General features: G+C 46.5%; 1 protein-coding gene across 1 annotated transcript in view; it reads right to left on the reverse strand.

The window, feature by feature from the left end:
• LOC120959769 (uncharacterized) overlaps positions 1–20,695 on the reverse strand; it is a 67,027-nt gene that overhangs the window by 35,198 nt on the left and 11,134 nt on the right. The window contains exon 2 of the mRNA XM_040383409.2: positions 1,933–2,894. Coding sequence (XP_040239343.1) covers positions 1,933–2,100 — 168 coding nt within the window. The 5' untranslated portion in view covers positions 2,101–2,894. The remainder of the gene's footprint in view (positions 1–1,932; positions 2,895–20,695) is intronic.

Here is a 20,695-nt window from a genome sequence, read left to right on the forward strand (position 1 = left end):
ACAAGAACAGTCAATATGTTGCAGAGAGCGTGTCCTTCGTCGCTTCTGCTGGCGCTCTTGCCGGTGGCAATGCCAGGCACAACACAGAACACGCAGGTTCTTGCGAGCGTACACGGGGGTAAGGGTAAATAAATTTATGAAATCACCACGCACAACGAGAACGATCGTGCCTCCGGTAGTAGAGCTCGCAGGCAGATGAAATATGCAGCACGTCGGAGAAGGTCACACACGCGTGCACGTGTGCGCACACCACAGACTTTTCTAAACGGTCAAAGGTCTGGAGTTCACCGATAACTCCCGGTATATCGCAACGGAAGATAGCTTTTCGAGGCTTCTGTGGGACCATAAATAAGAGTTTCTGCACCAGACTGTGAGGGGAATGGTACACACTAGAGCACACCAGATCGAAGATAGAGTTTAGCTCATTTGTTTTGAAGGCATCAACATTGCAGTACAGCAGTTAAAGGGAGAGTTATTAGACGCAAGGAATAACTATTGATGAATATCTCAGGATATTTGTGGTGTACAAATTTGTTGGAACATTCCGTTCAATTTCCAAATGTACATTCTACAAGACGTAGAAAATGGATTGTATGTGTTAGAACCTGTCTCTACTTTCCTGGAATTCATTTTCCTGGAATAGCCACGTTCTTGCTCAGGACATCCAAAACCTGTCAACATCGAAAGCCTCCAGGGAGTAGCTTGTTGATGTTTTTCTTCTCTCCTCTACGCGAAGATGTTGGAGAGGCTTTAGACACACGTGCCTAAAGCGGAAGTACACAGTCAGGTGCTCTTATGCATTATTGATTTTATCCGCTCTTCCCTTTTCCCAGCAGAAAACACGAACAAGCTGCTGGAAAAAGCAAGACATCCGTTTTCTGACGTGCGCAGCACTCACGGGGTCGCCTCCCCAAGATGAAGAAATAGACACGACACACAACATATGCCATTGAAAATGGATGGAATGATGGAATGATCACTCAAACAGGATAAGCAAACGCTTTCGGGCAGTAAATCTAATTCCCAGGAAGAGAGTTTGCACAGAGTTGAAATTTCAACGGAATGACGTAATTTTAGGGCATCAATCGCAATCGAAAACTCTTCCAATGCAGTATGCCTGCATATCAGAGAGGATGAGAAGTTTGAAAGTTTGAAGAAGGTTACAGGAAAAGAAAAAGAACGGTAGTTCCGTAATGGACAAGAAGAGTTATGTTTTATTTGGAAGGGAAATTGACTGTCGTTACCATGTAAAACGTATTGAACATACACACCACCACACATTCTACGCTGGTTTGGCCTGGTATCCAGGAAACATCATGCTTTGCGTCCATCAATAATTCAATCCCAACGGGAAGTTGGCGTTCGGAGGTCGGAAAAGAAGGAAAGCCCCAACTTCTGGAGCTTTTCCCCTATCGATTACGTGACAGGGTGCAGTTAGATGCAGCTTTATGGAACTGCTGCGGTTAAGAATAATCCTAATTTAATTTTATTTGACCTCATTTTAGTTCGCTGATAAACATCCAATTACAAGGAACGTCTTTTTTGGATGTTTGTTTTTGGTTGTAATATCTGTTTCACCATCACCACACATGTATGTTTGTTTGAACAAGAAAGGACGACACGGTTTGTACCACAAAGCACACGAAAGTTGTGACTCATACGAAGAAGTAAAAAAGCATTTGAATTTGACAGAATACAGTTTGTACAACGACGACATTGATTCTCCCATATTTGAACATAATGAACCCCTTTGAAAAAGCATATTCTCCCGAAAGCACATTACAAAAAGACGATAATACAGCAATTTGTCGGCGATAACAATTCCACAGCATATGTTCGTCAGGCATTACCCGCAGCCAGAGTGTAATGGACAGGTGGCGATGGCGTTTTGCTGATGAAAGCTACCCGTAACCAGATGAAATGATCACTTACCCGGCTGGTGGACGAGCGGATCGATTTGTTGCCGGCCGAGTTGCTGTGCGAGTGCGATTTCGGTTCCATCTGGGCGGCGCACTGCACCGGGGCGCCACTGTTGGTGATGTGGTCGGCCGGCAGCGACTCCGGCACCGTCTGCAAGGTGGTTCTCATCGTGGCCGACATCGTCGTATTGATTTCACAGGCTACCGCGGCTATACTGTTGCTGTTTGCTGCTGCCCTCTTAACTGAGGAAGATCTCCTAAACGCTCGGGAACGCTGGATGTGTTGTCTCCTTCGCAAGAACCACCGAACACCGTACACCAAAGCGAACGCTCACGAAACGCGGGCTTTCGGCCGTTTGTTAATTTTTTCGATTGCTTTGCACTTGCACCCTGCCTGCCAACAACAACCGCCACTGCATCACTGTAATAAAGCGTACCCCAAAAACTTTTTGCTTTTTTCCTTCCGAACACGCACACTCAAACGCTACTGGCAGAAATGCTCACACAGGTGCATTGCGCACACACCAGGACACTGCACACAGCACCCTGGGGATATGGGGCTTGACCGACTACTACAGGGAGTCACCACACCCACAACACAAACACACACACACACGCGCGCGCGGTATTGACCAGTCGGGAATCCTGTTCTCCGTAGCTCCTTATGGGTCCGCGCCGGTTGCTACACTACCGAAAAACGAGACTGCTGTTACAGTGCTGCTTCTTCAGCAATGTTGCGACAACCTGGAGCTGCTGCTGGTCGTTGCCGTTGAGGTGGTGGTGGTGACGGTTTTCTGCTTTCTCGGCTGCACCGAAACGTTTTCCATTCTCACCGGAAGCACACACATGCACCGAGGGATCGGCTTGGGGAGCTTCTCTTCCTTTGCTTCGGGGCTGCTGGTACCCGTCACGGAAGCTTACAAGCTTCAGAAGAGACTCACGCACATGCACGGCGTCTACCGCTGTTCACACCATCTAAAACAAGCAAAAGGGAAGTATAATTAGTTTCATTGGAGTCGCAAATATAGATATATGAGGCTGTGAATTGCAAAAAAAAACAGAAGATGAAACGAAATAGTAGAGAATTCTTTTCCCCCAAAGACTCCACTGTTTCGTCACTACCATTCGATTTCGATTCTTATAGAATACTCTTTCCCAACATGTCTCAAACACACTCCGGTACGGAAACCACAAACAAAACAAATCTCCTTTCCAACCCAGAGCACCCTCAGCAGGCGACACCTGCTTCACCAACAGCCATAACTAACAGTCCGCCAACGGTAAAATGAAGATTTATTGGATGTTCCAATGCCTCGAAGGCCCTGCCGCGCCCCAAAAGCTCATCCTCGTAATTACCGCAGCAAGCGGATAAGGAAACGTCCCAGACAGGCACATGCAAAGACAGGGAGAGGAGGATGTTCCAATTCCAATCGATTATTGAACGGACAGCGGACAAGCACACCCCGAACAGCGGACATGCGATCGTAATGCAAGCGGAACGAAAGCATGAGACTTCCTTTTTGTGTGCGGCGATGGAAAGGATATCAAACGCTCACACACACACACACACACACACACAGACTGATCCTTAGGTTCTCATGGGGTTCAGGTATCGTTCTCTATCTTCGTTGGTTTCCCTCCGGTGTCCCCTCCGGTGAGAACTAATGCCGGCTGTCGTCACGTCCTACACAAGAATACACCCCATAACCTTTGGAGGAGGCTTGAACGGCTTGCGAAATGCCTGTATATTTCTTCAGCACGGTGGACTTGGCTGAGACGTGCCCTCTGCACTGACCACCGACGACACCCAGTTGCCTACTTTGCAATTAAAAGAAGGTCTCTTTCCCAATGAAGAAGGTGATGACGCACGGCACGGATACGTTGGTACACTTAGTAGGAGGTCTCTGGCACGGAGACGCAATTCTGTTTTGGAAAGAGAAAGAGAGTAAAGAAAACACAAATTAGTATCGATATAAGGTCAGCGTGTTTCAAAGGCAACAGGATACGGAATAGAGACGAATTCTTCGTTTGGACATCGTAAAGTTGGCTCGAGTTATGTTTAGAACGGTGACGCTGAAATTGGGACCAAGTTCTCGTGCTACTCATCCATCACATAAGGTCAGGGGCGCGCGTAAATCTAATCTTATCGATCGCTATTCCGAGAAGCATACGCGTTCCTATTTTTATGACAAATTGATGAATAAATCTCGCTAAAGCCTTCCGAGAAATATTAAAAACTAAGATCAAACAGTCTTTAAAGCGATCAAAACAATAATCCAATATCATATCTCGCAGGTTGAACTAACCTGTTCGAAAATTCCCTGTACACCGTTTGATTATCGGACCGAAACTTGATTAGCACCTCTGCCCTGTATCTCAGCCACCAACAGCTTTGCCGTTAATTAACGTCAGCCGATGTGTGTAGAGAGATACCTGAAGCAGAAGCAGAACTTCTGCTCTACACACGTCAACATCTACACGCACGGCACCACTGCCGCATCACGGACTTTCACTGACAACAAACACGCACCTTCTTCTCAACCTTGCGCGGTCGACATTTTGACGCTAATTGACGTGAAAAGCCTCTCGGTTTCGAAGATTTAAACCCCAGTTCAAGGTGGTGGAAGGTGGCTGTGTTACTACGGTAGCGACAGTCTCACCAGATCAATATTAGGATAGTTCAATCAAGCGTCATCTTTCTGACAGTTCTGCGGGGGAATAGGCAGAGCGAACCCCTTCGTTTCACATCAAAAGGTTGCCTTTGGTCGGAGATTTGTGGATTTCTGGTGTGTTCGATGGTTTTCTGAGGGGTGAGGCGATGAATTCGAGCTCAATATTGAAAAGCCCACAACCGGTCTTGTACATGGTCTGTGTGTTTGTTCGGATAGGCCCAACGAACGCTAAAAGGGATGCACAGCGATCAGCGTGTGAGTGAGAGCATTTATAGGATGTAAAGGATGAAATTAAGGTTATTCTTGCGGATCATAAAAATAGAACACCACTCCATTTATCTGGAAAAGACTGGAACATCTTGTACAGAAACACAAACACACCCGAGAAGAGCAAAAGGCGCCCCAGTGAATGCAATGGAAGCGAAACGAACGCAGGGCGCCCGTGTGTTTGCAGGACAAATTTACACGCTTCCAAGAGCCTTGATTACTCAACCGTGTCTCTCAGTCTCTCGCTCTCTTGGATTGCCCTGTTTGCCGATTGCGACTTTGACAGCTTCGGGACATTCGCGATTTGGTTTTGCGTGTTGATTTCGGAGCAGAGGGGAGCCATTAAGCTTACCCCACGCACTGGTGTACGGTGGTGTGCTTCAAGACGTTTCAAGGCTATCCAAAATCGTGCGGAAAAACCCGTAAACCGTAAGCTCATTAGGAGTGCGATGTAATTCACTACCGGCAAATAATTACTGCGATTGAAAATTGCCGACTGCGTGAGGAGCATTTCGAAACGAACTCCAAAAAATCAAACGATCAAATCATGCGTGAGAGGTACAAGAATAAATGCAATATCCAATTTCCGTATGAATAATTCTGATGAAAATTCAATTTGCTGTGTTGTGATTGTTTTAAAAAGCATACACTTAGAGCACGGAAGACGAACTACGATGACCGAACATCGTTTGGGTCATGGATGATGTAAAGGATGTGTGCAAACCAAAAATACCCAACACGTTCATAAATATATTTCCCACCATTTGCCATTTTTCCCATGGCATTTCTGTTGCCTTCCCATTCGTCACTTCACAGAGTGGAGGAGAGAGCATTGGAATTCTGCAAGCATGTGATTGGATTAAATTCCATTCCGCTTCGGGCGGGCAGCACTGATAAGAATGTCTTATACTTTTCCCGCCAGACACCTTAGGGCGACCTTTGCGCGCAAAGCTGAAGAAAGTAGAATCGACCCCGGGGGCAACAACAACCCGCTGAAACATGAAACCACGATGATGACGTACACGTTCTGCCGACACAATCGGCTTGCAACAGACACACAAACCATAGGTGTTTAAATGTCCGGCCCAAAAGGGTAGCCCAGTTGGCACCCAGGCAAGTGTGACCATCTTCCGCGCGCGTCCTCACCTTCAGTGTGAAGGGGTCCACCACCAGCCCCACCACACAGAAGCCCTTTTGCCTCGCTCCACGCGCGTGTGTGTGATTGTACACGTACCGTTTCTCGTTGATTCTAGCTGGAAGTTGTGTCAAGCGTAACGCGCGCCTCGGTGTAACCCACCCCGGCTACACACTAATGCGGCTTTTCAAGAGGAGCAGTATATTCGCATCACAGATGAGAATGCAGCCGAGTTGAATCGAATCGAGGCCGTTTCATTTCAGTGCACACACATATGGGCGAAAAAGCCGGGAGCTTCTCCGCTGGTTTCAGTTCCGCTCGCAACCAAACACACATATCACCTTCCACAAAAAGCGTGAAAGCTTCACGAGGAAGGGGTTTTTTTTGCTGCTCTATACGGAGGCGAGATTAAATGTGGCTGACGCTGTCGGTGGGGCACAAACTGATTGGATTACGACCCCCTGAGAGCAACACAAGCACAGAAACACACACTAGAGAGCGCGTTCGTCGCTTGGTGGTTGTGGGAAAGGATTGCCAACAGGCCAACGGGAGTTCTGTAGTGGAAGGATTATAGAGAGGGGTAGTAGCAGTGCCTCGATTTGTGCTAAAGAGAACGTTAGATAATCTGTTTTGCTATCCCGCTCATTCACTCGCTCACCCACACCATCAGCATGACAAAAGCTCCATGTCCGTGCCAGTTGCGCGCCCTATGCACACAGACGGGTAATTGCATGAAATTTCTATTAGATAAAATGAAGCGACCAAAGGACCTCTCTACCATCATGATCGAATGTCGATCGATTTTCGTGCTAGGATAGGCAATGCGCCTCCGGCCGCCCTTCGAACGTGCCTGCTCTGTTGGTGCTGTTTGCTTTGCGAGCGTTAGCTGGCGTGTGCTTAACTACTGCTACCCCTTTTCCGATGTTGGAAAATTCACGGTTCGGTGCCGGTAAGCGGCAACCGAACGAGGCAAAGTTTTCGAAGTAATTAATAATTCACTAGCAGTGGAGCCATCGGTGGACGGTTGGCGGTTGTGGCGCGACCGAAAGGGTGGAGAGAAGAGGCAGCCAATCGATTCGGACCAAATGAGCACAAGAACAATCCAGTGCGGTAGAGAAAAACAGTGATTTGTGATTGAAATGGACACCTGAAAATCACCCATTTAGCGCGAACGATGATTGCTCATTGTCGAACACGAATGTTTTTAAACATATGAAATCATACTTTTTTTTAAATAAATACTTTTATGATGTTATACGTGCAGCAGGTTTAATTCGTTCATGTTAATTCACCTTTTAAGCTATTACTGTATTTCATAATGAGATATTGTATTTAAAAAACATCCAGTGTGGTCAGTTCCGATGAGTATCGATCCCACGACGTCGAGCGCGAGTGGCCAAGTGCTTATCAATGACACTATCACAGTCGTCGAGCTGTCTGCCGTATAAACTGGGGTAAAAAGTAATTTTAAGAACTAGATCCGAATGCTTCTACCACCTACAGACCCATAAACTTATGTCCCACACAGAACATTATGATTTTCAATCCAATGATTTTAATTGCCTTCGTTGCATCCTTAATGAAACACAAGCTCAGAGAAGGTGTGCTCTGTTAGCCCAGACTAATTAAGCGGTGCTGTCTGCTCTTTTCGCTAACACCACTAATCCACCCAAACGCCACACGAAACCTCCTTCTTTGCGGCGCACACGTGGCACGAGGAGTGCACACATCTTCACCCAGTACGCAATGGACACAATGAAGTTGCCCATAAAACAGCATAAAATCCGTTAACGCACAAAATGAAAAAAAAAACAACGATAGCGTCTCTGTTACCCCCCCTCATTCATTTCAATGCCAGTCGTCAGGGGGAGAGCGCGACTGAACGATCAGTGAGTGACAACACTGGGCTTGATATGACCCAGACGGCACGACGACGGCTTTTTTGTTGTTTGCTTTCGGGGGGGATGAGAGTGTGTTTCACACAGTGTCCAACGAAGAGCCGGCACAACTGAAACGGACCGACGAGTTGGGCTGGAATTGGAGTTTGAGTTGAAGTTCGAGGTTGCACGTCGGCTGGAAAGATGAGTCAGCAGTACGCAGTGAAACTGTCGCGAGCAGCATAACATGCCTAACCACACACACGCAATCCCAATCCAGCAAAGTGCTCTTTCTCGCTTCTTCTTTTTAAAGCATTTTTGCCCCTCTCACACGCCTAAACTTCAAATCATAAACCCTCTCTCGCACCAGACCAAAGGGAAATTGACAGACGTTCGTCGATCCCGGACGCCACCGCGCTATGACAGCCGCTTTTTGATGGATTGATGTCTGCAAAACTTCCTCCATGCAGGAACCTAAGCCATGGTCTCTGTGTGTGTGTGACGCCGACCAATCAATCCCTCCCGTTCGCTCCGTCAAACACACACACACACACACCCAGCTTGTGAGGAGGGAGAATAGTTTTGTGATTAGTTCAGTGAACCTTTATTTTCCACCAATGTTTCGTTCATCGACCTAGCCTTCTTACACCCTGCCCAGTGGAAATCTCCCGATCCATCTAAGCGGTATTGGTGGATGGCGATTAAACCTCTGCAAAACTTCGCCAACAAAGAAGCACCTTTTCACCCCTCTTTTTGTTCGATCGCATCTGCAGAAGTGATTCTTCCGGTTGCAAGACAAACTGCGACACACAACAACCTCAGCTGCCGGTAGAGAAGTGTTTTCCTTCTCGTGCTAAATCTTTTAGCGTGAAAAGAGAAGAGAGAAGGGAAAAAACTTCCACAACGTTCGAAAAACGATTGAATTGGAAATGAGAAGGAGAACAATGTGCTACGGGGGGGGGGGGGGGGGGGGGGGGAGAATCGGTAAGTAGAGCTCCAAACGAACGGAAGATCCACATCTACTCAGCTTCCGATTTTATCTGCAATGACGCTAAAGGCAGAGCAGCGCGCAATCGTTCGAAAGACGCCCTCATGTCGACAAGAGGCTACCGAAAAAGGAAATATTTTGCTCTAGAAAGAATGAAAGAGAGAAACGATTCTTGTACGTTAGCTTCTCAGCCTTTCGTTATGGCTGTTTTCTATAAAATAAAGCATCACAGCACGAACTGGCTTTGTGAAACGCATGTCTGTTGTGATACAAATGTGCGCAGTTTTGCGATATGTGTCGTCGTGTGATTCCCTCAAGGGCATAGCCACACCGGAAGGAACTGCCAACCGTGTTGACCCTTTACGCTACATTAAACCCTCACCCTACCCTCACAGTAAAAATCTTGCACGAAATATTTCGCTCGATGAAAGGGAAAATTTTAATTAGTCAAATTCACCCGTCACGCCTTCATGCCGGCGGCCCCGGTGGTGGTGGTGCTGCTGCTGGCTGGTTAGGGAATTTATGGGTCATTGCTGCAGCGCCCATTCCTTGGGGCCCATTCTCCAACCCCACCAAACGGCCATGAGCGCCTGCTTGCTAGAACGAACACGACACCGCCGCTATCACCACACACGAGTGCGGCACAGTGCGGCATTCCTTCGCTCTTCTAAGCAAGAAAACCGCACTACAAACACACACACATTAAATAGTCGCCGACTAGCAAAGTCACGACCCAAGCTGGCCTGCCACTACAACTGGTTGCAGGAAAACAAAATAATAGAAAAAAATGAATCTAAAGCCATGCACGATGGGGCATAAACACACCCTTTATGACAAAAGACAGATAAGCAGAAGCAAAAAAGAGGTGGAGGGCTAAGAGTGTAGACGAATGTAGAGAGGTGTGTGCGCACTAATTTACGTTAAAATTACGACAATTCAGTGCAAATTATGTAGGGCAGCAGTAGCTCTTGATTGATTTTTTTTTGTATCAGGTATAACAACGCCTAATTGACCCTCATTACCACAACAATAAAAACTGTTTATCACAGTTCGAGGTGTAACCGGTTTTTGCACAATACATTATTTTTCCAGCAATCAGATGATTTCATTCAGTCGTCGTGTTTAATATGATATTTATATGCTTCAAGTCAACTCGTTTACTTGCCGAAATAAGTTTCTATTACGGTAGAAGACATCAAGTTCTGTATGGAATCGATCGCAGGACGGGTGACGTATCTAACCTAGGCACATCGCATGACACCGTGAGTCGGCTGTTTCAGTGTGCAGTTAATTTCCGCATAAAAGCTAACGATTGCGAACTCCAAATGTCGATTAAATAAGGAACCAAATGAAATCAAAGTAATTCAAGTGGAAATCAGCCGACAAGAAGAAATCAATGTGCACGTCTAGTTTCATAATTAGCTTCGGCAATTGTGTGGATCGATTTCTCAACCACAATCAATACAGAAACACAGTCTGCACGTATATACTGGCAGAAAAAACACACCACACACGCGCCCCTTTTTCAGGGCTGACGGCAAAGGAAAATTCCGACATCGTCTAGAAGTCGACTGACACACACACAACAGCTCCGGTGTGCACAGAGGCATGCTTTGAATTTTCGTGCCACTAAAATAGCGTCGCTCGATTGGTACTAGTAGCAGCAGCAGCAGATGGAAGTAATGTGTTAATTTCGCTAAATTTAAAGCCATTCGCTGAAACTTCTTACCGGCGCTGGCTATAAATGGGAGAACCATGTGCAGTAACGGCACAGAACAAAGGCAATTGGGCGGAAAACCGCAACAACCCAACGACGAAACTAAATTGGATGTTGTTTTGTTGAATCGAGAAGAATGCTAGAGCGCACTGGAAACCGAATGTTCTGCACAGTGAAGAATTTACACAACTTGGTTGGAATGATTTCACAAAATCGTGGAAATTGCAGTACAACTGAAAAATAAAACAACGAGCAGCAAAAGATAGGTTTACATCATCTACAAATGTGTTGGTGCAATTCCAAAATTGGCCAGTGCACCTTATCTCGGTCAGGAGTTTATGCCATCATCCCGTACGGTATAAAATAATTTCCATCTAAAAAACTCCTTCTCTGAACAACGGGGCCACCACTCCACCGACTCCTTCACGTGTGCACTATAATTATTTATTATCTGTAGTGTAATCCCGTGCACCCAACACGGCGAAACACACAAAAAAACGCCAAAATCCGTTCCTTGGCTGCCTCATGGGTGTATTGAGTCATTCCTCAGCCAAAGATGCAACAAAAATGGAACATAACAACAACAAGAAACCATCTCCAAACTACCCGCGTTCTCCAAAAAGTTCCACAACCCAACGGAATATCTCAAGCGAAGCCACCACCACCACCAACGCCCATCTGCTGAAATGGGTTGGCGGCGGCCGCTGGCTGAAAAATGGAACTGGTGCATGTTAACAAACACAAAACCAACGCGGACAGAAGAGAGAACAAAAAAAAAAACGGACACCCTCTAAACTCTCCACAGTTTTATCGTACTTGACCTGCCGTCGCCGTCCTCGCCAGCGTACAAAGAGCCCTCTCTGCGCCACACCATTCCGAGGCTGGAGTTCGCGAAGGCTTATCCACGTCTTTTTGTTCCACGCTTAATGTGTGCTTTTTTGCGACTTCAGCTGCCCTCCCCACCCCAACGACCGCAGCCCGATGGGTGGAAAAGCGCTGGAACTGGAACGGAAGTAGCTCCGTTAGAGCAAAAAACAAAACCCACACCCTCCATTGAGGAAGACACACGTTTCTGATAGTGCCGCCCCCTGGATGAGTGGACGGCAAGGTGATTAGTGTTGGGGGGTGTGGACCCCACCGTGAGCAAGGTCAACATTTGCAATATCATCGGTTTCATCAAGTGTGCTCTTTCGGGTTGGGTTGCTCCGTTGGCGCGATGGGAAAGCAGCAGCAGCAGCAGAAGGGTGTACTCCTAGGTGGTGGTGTGCTGCTGCTTTTTGCAATGTTTTTTCCAGTACACAAAAGAAACAGATAATCCGCAGCGGAGAGAAATGGGTCCAAACTTGTCCGGAGTCACGTTTTGCGCTTTCCAAGAACGCCCAGACTCATCTCTGGCGTGACCGGCGGCACCGCACCAGCTTGGCGGCACTTGGCGCTACCATCCACGCCATGACCAAGTTTAGCTCTACTGCCATACTGGGATGGTGGCGCGCGTTTCGATCGAATCCCACGCATGCCACATGCGTCATTGAATGATCGAGCGAGTCCAGGGAGGTTTCTTTGGAATTAGAGCGACCTGTTGTAGTACGGCATCGACGTCTTTCTTTGCCACTGACGTTCTGCAGCCCAATTCCGAGCTGCAACTTTGAATCTGTCTGAAGTGTCAATGGTAGACTTTGAATAATGTCTGCCATTTAAACTGAGATGTTCCAATGTGCCTTACACCAAACCATCGTCCCACAAGAAAGGCCGGAAGGTCATTTCCTCTAGGTTAGACAAAAAGCTTCAAAGAACAACGTGCCAAATTTTGGGAACTCCTCTTCGCCTGGAAGGTTTCGGTGTGCTGGATAATGAAATGCAAATTCGAGAATTCAAATTTAGAAACAGAAATGGGGTGAATATCCCAGATCCGCTGTAACTCCAACACAGAGACCTAACCCTTAACACAGAGAAGGACAGAGAAGACAGAGGAGAAACAGAGCTTTGGGAAGTTTGGATATGGCCGGCAAATGTAAGCGGAGGAGAAAACCCCAACATCGATCGATTCTTGATTGCACAAGCAGAATAAATAATTTGTAGACGGTAATGGTACTGTGTGTAGCCCAAGAGGAGGTCAAGTACTTTTTGCCGCCGATGGTGATGTCGGTGGCGTCGGGCCCAAGAAAAAGGGGGCATCGTAATACAAATTAAGACAAATCAACAAGCACCCAGCGGGAAAAAAAGGTAAGCTAAGACCAAAAAACCTGAGAGCAAAACGTTCAGTGCTGGTAGAGCTTCATTGATTTTTCACCAACAACAAAAAAAGAGAGAAGAAAAACGTGGGTTAAGCAGAACTTTGTCATTATTGCACCCGAAATGATGGTACTTCGACGAGAAGAGCGCTATAACCCGTTGGCAGTAAGGACGACCTAGATTCCTCGAAAAGGGATTTTGATGAAGGTTAAGACAGAAAAGTTTACTTCTCGTTTTTTTCCCTCTCCCACTGGGATGAATTATGATACTTTGGAGAAAGGCAAAACCCCAATGAGAAGCAAACAAAAAATCGTACAAAATTAATTGACCGTTTTAGGTAAGAACTTGGTAGCTTAAATAGCCCCAAGATGAAATATAAAATCATTCTAAGTCCTGGAAGGTTCATGTTTCATACAACTCAAATGAAGGTTTATTAACAAGCAAATCCTATTTATCTATCGCAACCACCAATCAATCGATTTAGACAAAATGAAACCATCTCTCGTGTGTGAAATTTCATCTCTATTGACCGTTACAAGCCATAAACTGGGATAGAAAACACAGATCGAACACAATTTCATTATTATTTTACACCAGCAGCCGTGCGCTCCAATGTCGATTCCATCAATAATTCATAATGTTATCTTTTAAAAGAAAACAACACATCATCTATAAAGCGAAACACAGCAAACGGAAACAGATAAAACGTCGATATAGCTTTCCTATCCACCTTTTTTGTTGTTGCCTCTTTGCTTCCGTTTCGCTCGGCAGGAAAACGGCCAACCCGCAATATCCCCGGGTCTAGTCCTACGTCAGAGGTTCAGCTTTTTTGTTTTAGTAGCAATCGATTTTTCCTCACGACCACGACCTAATAAATAGCGCCATCAACACCAATTTTTATCAATTTACACAACCACTTATCCGGGACAGTGTGTGTGTGCTTGTGTCCCAGCCACACTGTGATGTGAAGTGAAAGAGGGAATTAAAATTCAACCCAAGTTAGTAACATTTTTCTCTCGCAAGTAACATCCGCCTTAGATGTATTACAACCGAGTATAGTGTGTGCGTTTTTTCTCCTCCATTCTTTACACACGTAACAAACTTGTGTACTCATTCATATATCGAAGGGTATAAAGAAGGAGATGAAGGGTGACTGAGAGAAGGAACTGTACACTTTTACCTCTGGCTGGTGAAAAGTTGTCCCAAGATATGCTTTGAAATCTGTTGCCATCAATTAGTAAACTCGTTTTTCTTTTTGTTTGGCGCCCTGCCCCCCTCGCGGGACAGCAGCAATGTCGCCGGAAGCGAAGGAAAAACTAACTAACACAACTGGAAAAACGAGATTGATGGAATTAACAAGTGTGGTGATGGAAAAGGTGGTAGAGGCTGACTGTGGTTGAGTATGTGAAATGCTTTTGGCTTTGACCGGCGGCACACAGTCCCCCACCTCTCTCTCTTTCCCTTCCCTCGCTCACTATGACCCCACTTAACGTCCTACGGTTTGAGGCAGTACACTGCCGGTCCAGAGCAACTGAGAAGAAGAAGAAGAAGAAGTGAGGAAGCCCTCTCACGGTCGATGCTTAAACGATTTTCACCTTTTCCTTTGATGTTACCCTCTTTTTGCTGTGATGTGGTGGCGGCGGTGGCAGCTGGTACGTCGGATGCTAACATTCCTCTTCTCCACCACCTCCACCACCCACAAAAAACACACACACATTCTCTGCATTAATGCTTTCATCAAACTTTCTTCACTAATGCACGCAGCAGTGGCTGTCTTCACCTCCAACTTCTCCTCCACTAAATTCCACTTCACTTACAAGAAGCTTCCCGGAGAGAGGGAACAGGGGGAAGCACTTTTTCCGGTGGAAGAAAAAAACATACACACATCCCCGAAAAACCACCGACCAACACTAACGCAACCTGCCGCCGCCTCCGTTGCTAGAATATTCAATTATGCGCGCAAGCTAATGCGGGTTTTTCCCTTCTCGCGTAATCGCCTGCGTAAGCAGCATGTTCTAAGGATGTGCCTTTTTTATCTCAAAAACAAGGAAGTAGATAGTGTCAAGTGAGGGAATGACGTTCTTTACGCACTCCCAACGCATACAAACATACAGTAGATGGCAAACTAACTTCATTTTGTAGAAATAAGTTATGTTATGGCTACTGTGACGTCATCAGGCTAGTGAAACCAAAAAAAGTTGGTGAAGACATCTGTCAAACTGACAGCTCCTTGTTATAATTTTGACAGTTCAGAGCTCTTCCAAGTACTTCAAAACAAAAAAGCTTCAAGATTACAGATGAGTAACCCAGATTTCGATTCATGAATCTGTATGAACCATCGAAGTGAATCAATGAATCTGAATCTCGAATCTTAAAATATGCTCTGCGAGTCGTTTGCACCTCCGAGGATCACTAATGATTCATACATTTTGACAGATTCATGATTCTTTAGAGATTCAAATGAACTTTAATAATGAATCTATGAACGTACATATAGAGATTCATGAATCTTCGCATATTCGATTCGTGATTTTAATCGCTTCACACTGAAGCTTCAGATGAATGAGTCTTTAAGACTAACTCATGAATCATAACTCGAATCAACATTGATTATTATCTACAAAAAACAGCTGCCGTTTCGTAAATGACTGTCTCCAGGACAGGGCGGCGCAGTCGCGCTAAACTTCAGCCCTTAAACATAAACACCACCTCCTAACAGGTGTCCTAACCTGCTCCTCCTCTGTGCTGTGAAAGTGAAATTTTCCACTACCGTCCGAGAGAAAGTTTCCCACTAAAACAACAACACAAAAAAGTACCCAGATGATGCTAAACTGTGTGTTCGTCGTCGTCGTCGTCGTCGTCGTCTGATGCCCCAAACAAGTCTGTTACGCTTTCGAGTTCTTCCCACAAGCATCATCGTCGTGCCACCGGTCTTGCGAGTGTTGCGTTTTAAAACGGCCGCGCCGTTTGCCACATTATTCGCGTGCATTATTTAATAGCTGCCAGCGCTCCGGAGATGCTGAATTATCTGCACCAAAACACACAGAACCCGCGACAAGATTTATATTTGGAGCTTTACCTATTATTTTTGTGCTAAATAGCCTCCCTTGCTGTGCCAGGGGGGAAGGAAAAAAGGGGAACGAGCAGCAGCAAGATTCGGCGATGAGCTTTTCCGCGAAATCTGTTAAACATGCCCGAAAAACGGGCATCATCAACGCCACACTGCCGCCGCTCCCTCTTAATGAGCCATTAAAACGCGGCACCAGCAGCAGCGACGAGATGTATTTATGAGCTTTCTTTGAGAGAGGGGGGGGGGGGGGGAGGAGCGCGATTTGATTGCGTAGCACGCGGTAATAACACACCTGGCGCAGCACCGTTTTGACGGGTTCGCGGTATGAGCCTCCGTGTTTGGGGCTATATCTTATCCAACCCCAGAAACACACACACAAACAATGTTCGCGAGAAGCAATAGAGTACGGGTGGGATTTGATGGGCCCAGCGGCTTAAGAAATAAGGCGCTCGTGCTGAACCGACATTGTCAGGGGCGGCGGCGGCCGTCTGGGTAGGTTTTTGGCTTCACAGAACTGTGGGCGCAACGAACCGGCTAGATTATATGCGGCCGCCGCCGCCGCCGCCGCCACCAACATAAAACTATAACACAGAGAAGCAGCAGAGCAGCAGAGTTCGTAACCGGATTGAAAAACTGTACACATTACCCCACCCCATCCCACTGGTCGCGTGGGCCAAACGGGAGCAAAATTTTCGGCCAACTTTGGCAAGCTCCTTTATAGGGCTTTCTCTGTCTCTCTCTCTCTAGCAAGACGCTTTTTGTTCGCGAATTGGTTACTTTATGCAGCACAACAGTAACAACACACACACAAAAAACGAAGCAATTGAAACGAAATAAGCGTACGAAAAAGCAGCTCACATAACGCATCGTCGTAAACGTATGCGCCCGCCACACACAAGCGAGAAGCGACCGTTAATGGAGTGTGTGGGTTCTTTTCACCACCGGTGGTGTGCTGGAAACATGGAAACTTGAGATTCACGCACACAGACCCCCTCCACATACCCATAGCCTCAAAGCTCCTCCAAGCAGTGCCGCGGCGAACGCGCGCGCGCGCACTTGCGCAAGGAAATCGTGTTCACGCGGCCGTGTTAGAGCATCTCCAGCCCAGCGCGACACGCAGAACGACCAGCAGCAAGAAAATAGAATTACTCGCCTACAGACAGGCGGAGTAACTTCATTTGGTGCACCAGCTTTTTGCTGTTGGTTTGTTGCTGTGCGTACCGAGAAGGATGATGCGGTTGACCGCAACAGCATCTAGAAATATAACGACAACCGCACACAAAAAAGCTTCTCTCGCTCTAGCATGGCTTCTTCGCTCCTCGGCCTTCGCTGTAAGGAGCCTTTGCACGCCCTGTGTTCTAGGGGTTTCGCTTCTATCAAGGCAGGCGGGGCGCTTTCGTCTATTTATATATCGTGTGAAGGGGGGTGGTTTGGTTGGTTGGCTCTGTTGCTGCATGGTTACGCGATCACAGGTAAACAAATGTGGCGCGCGTGGTGCGGTGGTGGCGGGCGCTAGTCTAACCTGTTGCGAGAGAGAGCATGGAAACAGGTTAGCGAATTGTGCAAAATAAGAAGAAGAAAAAAACAGCCAACAGATAGGAGCGCGTGATAGCGATCGATATAGAGAAACAGTTGCGGGTGTGTTGGTTGGCTGTGTGTGTGGATTAATATGTTTTGCATTTTGAACGTAAATCAATCAATGCGATATGCATTGCACGTGGAATTAAAGGTAAGATAAAGCATGTCAACAACCGTGCAGTTGGTTGGAAGGTTGTATAGTAAAATGCGCTATTTATCGAGTAAATAAAATTACAAATAATTGCAACTAATAGCTGGCCAAACAAATCCAACATTAAAGCATGAAATTCGGTTACACAAATTGGTAATATTTAAACTGGTTTTTGTCCCTGTTTGCACTTCAACCGTTTCCGTAACACCTTTTAGCACGATTTATTCCTAATCCGGTTGGATGGCTGTTTTCCGCTTTTAATCATTTCCTATTTTTTCAACCACCCTGCAACCCACCCACAACCGGTATATTTCAATGTGTGTAAGCCATAAATTATAAAACACACACACACACACACACACACACACACACACACACACACACACACACACACACACACACACACACACACACACACACACACACACACACACACACACACACACACACACACATCTTTCATTGGTTCACAGCCAGCCAACATAACCTAATACTGAATAGAAGAGGTGTGATGTTAGAACTGCGGGAAAAAAAACAGGAACATTTCCACTATCGCAATGAAATACGGGCTAACCCCCGCGCGAATAAGCATAAATCAAACACCGACCGGAGGAAGTACACCCTTTTTCTCGTTGGCAATACTTTCGCTGCCCTTATCGGGGAGGGAAGCGACAGAACCAAAGAGAGAGAAGCAACGGCGCCTTTAATATTTCGCGGTTCTATTTTTTTTTTTTTTATTTTGCTTTTGACCACCCAGTAGAAGTACTGGCGAATAAATTGAAGAATGGGCGCGCGTGGAACCACCCACAACCACTGTACACGCGATGACGTCATTGCTGAAGCCTTGTTGCTTGTTTTTGAAGTTTTTGTCGGAATCGATTCCGGTTAGCTCCGCAGTTTTCTGGAATCGATTCCGGATAGTAGGTCCGGAATCAGTTTCCGGAATCGATTCCGGAATCGGCTCCGGAATCGGAATCGACTCCGGAATCGGCTCCGGAATAGGAATCGTTTCCGGAATCAACTCCGGAATCGGCTTCGGAATAGGAATCGGTTCCGGAATCGACTCCGGAATCGGCTCCGGAATCGGAGTCGGTTCCGCAATCGACTCCGGAATCGACTCCAGAATCGGTTTCGGAATCGAAGTCGGCTCTCGAATCGGAAATGGCTCATAAATTAGAATCGGCTACCAAACGGAGTCAGTTCGGCATCGCCATAAAAAAGGCGTTTGGGTCCAATCATACTACTTATTGATAACCGCAAAAATCCAAATTTACTTGTAAAAGATCCATTCTCATGGAGATTCCTGGACTGATTTCACTCCGGAGTCAACACCGGAATCGGCTCCGGAGCCAACTCCGGAATCGGCTCCGGAATCGTCTCCGACATCGGCTCCAGAATCTTCTCCGGAATTGGCTCCGGAATCGGCTCCGGAATCGGCTCCGGAATCGGCTCCGGAATCGGCTCCGGAATCGACTCCGGAATCGGCTCCGGAATCGACTCCGGAATCGGCTCCGGAATCGACTCCGGAATCGGCTCCGTAATCGGAATCGATTCCAGCATCGGAATCGGCTCCGGAATTGATTCCGAACACAGAATCGGAATCAGGTAGGTCCGATTCCGAGCTCCCACCACTATTTTGTACATCAGTTTGCTTAAACCATACTGCTAATAAGGCAGGCGTCACAAATTAATTAATTTGTAGTAAAAAGTATTTCTCATTCAACACACCCGATAAGAGAACCTCCACGGCAATCGTTTTACACTGTGTACTGAAAAGTGTGTACAAATCAAACACCAAATAACAAAACCAATCGCGTGTCGATACTGCTCTGCAACAACATATGCTGCTCACAAAATCAAGGGAGCCGTTTACATATTCGCAATAACAAAACAACATATTTGATAGCATTTGCGCTTGAAGCACACCTCCTCACACCACCTTCCTCGCTTCATGCTCTCGATGCACTTTATTGCCGCGAACGTGCACTTCTCCAAAGCTCCAACACACAGAGGGCGCCCCGCCCAGAGAGGGAGAAGGTTTCGTTTATTTATTTTCCAACACGGGCTTAAGCACACACAAAAACACACACACACACGGGACGTGTCGTTTTGGGGACGCGAACCGAGGTTTATTTAGTCAAGAGAGCAAGAGAGTGGTAAGCGCCATCGTGAATCACACAAATTGCTGTGTGGAGTTTTACAACTTTTTTTTTTGTTGTTGCACCATCGTTCAACCTTAAATAGAGGAGATTATCAGTGTAACAAGAGCATACGTCGCTTGCTCTCACTCTCTCCCGCATGAGTAATCTTAATTTGAAGTCCAAAAACCTCACGCCCAACCACAAAGGAGCTAGTCAGTCTCTGCCTGGCGGCTTGTTTATTTAACATTAGTCGCGATTTTATCATTAAAAGACGGCGACAAGACGGAGATACAGTTTGCCCACCACCGCCACGTTTTATAAGCACGTGAGACCAACCTACCAGAAGCGAGAAATCACGTTGCTTACGCAACACTCACACCACAGCCGGCTGGCTGGCTGTGGGCTGTGGCTGCTTGGATTGACAGGAATTTTTCCTTCCCCACGAGACTTTCACCTCGTCCGAACCTTGTGTTGCGGACGCTGTGGACATGACATGAGCGGGTCGGCGGCCCTTCCCTAAAGCTGACGCGGTCGGTGTGTCGTATCATAATTAATATCGAACACATGTCATTAACGGTCCGGACGAAACAACTTCATCATCGTCATCATTCCCGTGCAGAAGATAGTCAGGAAAGTGAAAATGAATTTGGCTCGTTGAAGGAGTGGAGTGGACAATTTTCCTTGGAACTTCAACCCCTATAAAAAACCAATTAAAATCAACAGAAACATTGTAACGAATCGAAAAAAACACAATCGCCATTCACACATCATGGCTCATATTTTACACATTTTATACATTTTCTATGCAGCCGTACTGCCGGCTTTACTATCGTCCAGTGACCTCTCCGTTTCTCCCATCATAGCTTAATCCGGCCGACTTGCCCTAATCTGCAGCACAAGTCGTCAATAAACTTCGCTCACAGAGTCACAAACACTGACACATTGTTG

The sequence above is a fragment of the Anopheles coluzzii genome, chromosome 3 (assembly GCF_943734685.1).
Source record: "Anopheles coluzzii chromosome 3, AcolN3, whole genome shotgun sequence".
In the NCBI taxonomy this organism is placed as follows: domain Eukaryota; kingdom Metazoa; phylum Arthropoda; class Insecta; order Diptera; family Culicidae; genus Anopheles; species Anopheles coluzzii.